The sequence below is a fragment of the Myxine glutinosa genome, chromosome 8 (genome assembly GCF_964187855.1).
Source record: "Myxine glutinosa chromosome 8, kmMyxGlut1.1, whole genome shotgun sequence".
Taxonomy (NCBI): domain Eukaryota; kingdom Metazoa; phylum Chordata; class Myxini; order Myxiniformes; family Myxinidae; genus Myxine; species Myxine glutinosa.
In genome coordinates this window covers 68,403,253-68,409,079 of record NC_136268.1, presented here as the reverse complement: position 1 = coordinate 68,409,079, position 5,827 = coordinate 68,403,253, and the positions used below count along the sequence as shown (strand labels likewise).

Here is a 5,827-nt window from a genome sequence, read left to right as displayed (position 1 = left end):
GACAATTCTCTTGTTTTATTTCTTTTCTCCATGCTCATTGCAGTACACACAGTGACACGAAACAGTAGAATAACTCCTTTTCTCCATTCAAACTGGTTGAATGAGTGATTAGCTCACCTGGAACGAAGTTTGGGGTAGCTTATGCAATGGCGCGTTGTCCCTGTGTCCGTCCGTCTTTCCATAAACGCTTGAAACTTCTTCTCCGAAACCGCTGATGGGATTGCGACCAAATTTGGCACGAATGATATTTGTTGTGTTGTGACTAAAGTTTGTTCACGGGCTTTTTTTTTTTTTTTTTTTTTTGCATACAAGATCGAGGCTCGTGTAAGAGCTAACATTGATCACAAAAAAGACAAACTGACATAAAACATGTGATAAAGGGAGCGGGAGACAGAGGGAAGCACACAAGTACAACATTTGAGAGCAGGGACATCGGGACATTTGTGGGAGGGAGAGGGCTTGGGGGGAGGAGGCATGGGAAGGCGGGGATATGGGTGGGAGAGGTATAAAACACATGGACACTGTTAGGATTTCCAGGAAAGAAGTCGGTATTTCAAAAAAGTGGATCTGGGGTGAATTAACGTGGGTAGGAAAGATCAAGGTTTTGGATGGGGGAAGATAAGAGATGGTGGTGAACAGCTGTTTTAAATACCTGGAGGGAGGAGTGGGATTGAAGAGAGTGAAGGAGTTTGTTCTAGGGGCGGGAGTAAAGAGGAATGAAAGGCTGAAGGTGAATAGAGAATCTTGATTTTGGCAGTTTAACCATCAGAGGGTTGCAGGCAGATCTTGTGTGACCTGTACAAGGAATATTTGGGGGACAGAGCACAGACAGAGCTGGGGGAGCTTGGCCGGAGAGGAGTCTGTAGAAGACAGAAAGACCACCAACCTGCCTGCAGTGAGTGAGTGAAAGGCCCTCGGAGTTAGCTTCATTGCGGGAGATTCCAATGATTCTGAAAGATTTGGTTTCAACAGCGTGAAGCCGAGCTAGGTGTGAGGCAGGAGCACCGGCCCAGAGGGGATAACAGTATTCTATTGAGCTGCGGATGAAAGCCTTGTATGTGGTGGGGAGCTCAGCTGTGCCAAGGAAGGATTTCGCACGACTGAGGATGCCCAGTCGGCGACTGGCTTCGGAGGCCAGCTTGGAAATGTGGTTTTCCCAGGAAAGATCATGGCAGATAGTGAGACCCAAAAGCTTGAGTGAGAGAGCTTCTTGGAGAGGATTGTTGAGAAAGTTGATGGGAGGGTTGTCCATTCGGTCTTTTCGGAGAGACATAGTAATAGTGTGAGATTTGTCAGGATTGAAAGACATGTTCCACTTGTTTGACCAGTCTGTGATTTTGTCCAGGTCTGCAGAGGGTGAGGAGGCTGCAGACTGCAGATCTGAGGGATGAGGTATGGAGCGGCAGAGGGTAGAGTCATCAGCAAAAAGATAGAGAGGATCTTCCAGAGCGTCGGAGAGATCATTGATGAAGACCAGAAAAAGCACAGGGCCCAGAACACTGCCTTGGGGAACTCCAGCCTGAACAGTAAGGTTCTCTGATTTCCTGTTTGGCATTGAGAACCTCCATCCATTGTTGATACAGCAGAAGCAGCATTTGCTGAGTAGACTGACCTGGTCTGAATCCAAATTGATGATCCGAAATCAAGCCATTGGAGAAGAGGAAGGATTTGATGTCAGAAGCTATGATTGATTCCATGACCTTGCTGATTATTGGGAGCAGGCTGATTGGTCTTTCGTTGCAAGGATCTGTTTTTGCACCTTTTTGTGTAAAGTGGTAATGTTGGCTGGTTTCCAAACAGATGGCAGATGACCTTGAGCAAAAGAGAGGGTGAAAAGAACAGAGAGAGAGGGTGAGCTAGAGCGGAAGAGCAGGATTTTAGGACCCGTGGGCTGATGCCGTCTGGTCCAGTTGCCGAATCAGAGTCGAGGTTTGACAAAAACCTCTCCACCTTGTCAGGAGAGAAGGACACAGAGATGAGAGAAATCCATTCAGGGCCACACGTTGACTACGATGAGAGGAAGTCCAAAAGCCATGCATGGAGTTTTCCATGGATACCATAGGAGGAGAGTTTGGTGAACAGAGCAGGGTGCTCGACCTTATCGAAGACACATGATATGTCAAGGGAGACAGCTCTGATTTCCTGTTTGGCATTGAGAACCTCCATCCATTGTTGATACAGCAGAAGCAGCATTTGCAGAGTAGAATGACCTGGTCTGAATCCAAATTGATGATCCGAAATCAAGCCATTGGAGAAGACGAAGGATTTGATGTCAGAAGCTATGATTGATTCCATGACCTTGCTGATTATTTGGAGCAGGCTGATTGGTCTGTAGTTGCAAGGATCTGTTTTTGCACCTTTTTGTGTAAAGTGGTAATGTTGGCTGATTTCCAAGCAGATGGCAGATGACCTTGAGCAAAAGAGAGGGTGAGCTCGAGTGGAAGAGCAGGATTTTAGGACCCGTGGGCTGATGCCGTCTGGTCCAGTTGCCGAATCAGAGTCGAGGTTTGACAAAAAACCTCTCCACCTTGTCAGGAGAGAAGGACACAGAGTCCAGAAGCAGCTTGGTTCGACTGAGAAAGGTATGTACAGAGAGGGATGGGTTCGGGGCACAAGATTTTGAGGAAATTAGAAAAATTAGGAAGGCATTCGAAAAATTGGGGTCTTCGGAGATATATGTGGTTGGGGGAGAGGGAGTTGCCCCCCAAAATAGGTATTTTTTTCTTTGTTTGTTTAAAGTGTTATGTTTATGTTAGTATGATTCTACATACTGCCCTCTCTTCTCGCAAACATTGAAATTGGTTTAAAATACCCTGTTTATTCTACCTGCTGAGCGCCAGGGGTATTGCCCCTATGTTTTTTGTTTTTTTTGTAGGCACCTGCAACTCACCACAGGTAAGTTCAATTCCAAAGTAAAGGAGAATCACCTGCTTGAAATCTAATTATTTCAAACAACTTCCAAGAGGTGACAATAATATTGTCCAGGCCATTTTAGGATTTCTGTGTGGAATAAGGTAAGATTTAGTCATTCTTTCAACCTTTTTTGTTTTGTTCCTCTGAAATCCAAAGAAATACATATGCGGATACCAAAATATTTTTTAATTTCAACAATTTTCTGGAAGAAATGGTGCATTATTTGAAAAAAGTGCAAGGGTGCCAAAATTTTTGGCCACGACTGTATGTATGTTAGAGAACAAGTTTGAGTTTCAGGGTTTTTTAGGCTTTTCAGGGTTTAGGAAGCATTCACCAATTTTTCTCGGAGTTATGCCCCTTTATGAAGTTAGATAATAACCACATATTATACATGGGTTGGTTTTTTAGGCTTTTCCCCCTTTAACATATTTGGCTGAAACTTTGTCGGGGACATACATTGCAAAGCAATTCTCTCTCTTGTTTATGTTCATCTGGATGACCAACAAAGAACTTGCATTAAGGTTTTGTCTTGTGTTTGCAGGACACCTGCCCAATGTGTCATCAGCGCGTTCACAAGCCTGGAACGGAGTCCGATGTTGGTCCGACAACAACAACCTCAACGAGCGTTTTTGGTGGGGAAGACCCAGAGCAGAGAGTGGTCGAGCAAGCTTTGGCAAGAGAAGAGCTGGGCTTTTCCTGCTGCGGTTGGAGGAACCATTGCCGATGAATATGGAAACGCGGTTGGAGAACAACAGGAGTGCGCCGCAAGTGGAGGCTGGGATGGACAGAACACAAGTGAAAAGTTAATGTTGGACAAGGAACGACTGTTGGAAGTTCGAGAAAAGGATGGTGTCGTGAATTCTGAGGGAGAGGGAGAAGGACGAAGTGGGCATTGCAAGGACTGACGACGAAGCGACTGGGAATGGCTTACTAGATCGGGCCAGGGATGCAACAGACAGTGAGAGTGTGAAGAGAGAATAATTTATTCTACTTTTAAGACCATGGTCGCACCGGTCTTTGAAGAACATTATCAATTGTGTTGCAAACTTCATTTGAGCTTTGTTAACATGAAACTCGTACGTTGCAAGAACGCCACTTCCTGATGACGTTTGCCGTTGCCTTCCTTCAATGTTTTATAGATACCAGCCAATGTATTTTGTGGCCATGAAAGTGGCGAGCTGGATCCAACACGATAACATAAAAATGACACCAAGAAGCTACACTAATTTTATATATATATATATATTTATATTATATATATATATATATATATATATATATATATATATATATATTATATATATATATATATATATATTATATATATTATATTATATTATATTTATATTATATTATATTATATATATTATATTATATTATATTATATTAGATATATATTATATTATATTAGATATATATTATATTATATATATTATATTATATATATTATATTTTATATATATTATATTATATATATATTATATTATATATATATTATATATATATATATATTATATAATATATATATATTATATATATATTATATTATATTTATATTATATTATATATATATATAATATATATATTATATATATATATATATATATATATATATATATATATAAGGCTTTTTTCTTTTAGCAGGTCCCGAAAAGTACCATGTAATATGTGGACTGTTTCAAAAAAAAAAAACCCCCACCAACCTGTAATTTGTGTTGGTTTACAATTTATATTTGGGAGGGACAGGCGAGTATATGGGTGGTCGAGTAGGCCCCCATCAGTTATCAGTAAGTACACTTGCTCTACAAACACCTATCCAGTAAACCCAGACGCACTTCACCCAGTGGTTATTGATATTGGTTTTGGAGGAAGGACAATGGCTGGGGAGGGGAGGCTCGGCAGTGGTTTAGTATTTGTACACATTAAACTGAAATGAGACTGCTCAAATGTTACTATCTGTACACTTTCTTTCGGTGTACATTGTTTGAATGTCCAAAGTTAAACTTTATTTGTGGATGTAACGTATGAATCCGTGCAATTGCCTCTAAAACTGCCTAATGTTAAAAGAAGTTGAGGGGGTGGAGGGAGGGGTGGTGTACGCATGTGTGCGTGCGAACGCTTACTATGTCAACGACTGCATTTTATTTCTGGCAAAATAATTTATGACGGTGAAGGAATAAGCAGAATACTGAGCCATCCACCTATTGCATACATAAATAAGAGTGTGGATGGGAAGAGGGCAAAAATATTAACTGCATGGAAAGGAAGGAGTTGTGAGAAGGGAAAGAGACTGATTCCTTGATGTGACATGCCACAATCCGACATTGACCTGAACAGGTGTGTGCGTGCAGGTAAAGAGGGAGGTGATGAAATTACCTATTGCTTCTATGCCTTCCTTACGCAATTTGCCTTCATTATAAATGATGAGATTGTGAAGATCTAATGCAATGTGTATACTCATATATTTTGCTTTTGCATTTGACATCAACAACGGGCATAGATGTTCGAAGTTTGAAGTATGGGTTATCGATGCCACTTGTCTTGTAAAAAAAAAAAAAATGTGTACAGTGTTAATAAATCCTCTATCGTTTGCTTTGGGACACTGGTATTCTCAAAGTTTCATGTGGATCGACCAAGTGCTGACCGAAGACATTCAAATCTAAATCTTCCAATAATTTTTAATTTCCATTTCCTCCCAGTAATATGTACTGGCCCATTGATTGGGTTTAGCAGAACATATTTCGTGGCTGTGAAATGCTTTTGAAGTCGTCCATGATTGAAATCTTGAAATCATCAAACAATTTCCCAATCTGATTCAATATCGTCCGCCATGGTGTCTGCTTCTCGTCGATGTTGTCGGAGACAGTATGCCTGTGGAGGTCCATTTGCTACACTGTGTATCGAGCAGCCTTCA

General features: G+C 41.1%; 1 protein-coding gene across 2 annotated transcripts in view; it reads left to right on the top strand.

Annotated features, from left to right (window-relative positions):
• RNF139 (ring finger protein 139) overlaps positions 1-4,129 on the top strand; it is a 22,755-nt gene extending 18,626 nt beyond the window's left edge. For both annotated transcript variants that reach the window (XM_068124606.2, XM_068124608.2), the window contains exon 4: positions 3,455-4,129. In XM_068124606.2, coding sequence (XP_067980707.2) covers positions 3,455-3,640 — 186 coding nt within the window. In that variant the 3' untranslated portion in view covers positions 3,641-4,129. The remainder of the gene's footprint in view (positions 1-3,454) is intronic.
• The last annotated feature ends 1,698 nt before the right edge of the window (positions 4,130-5,827 follow it).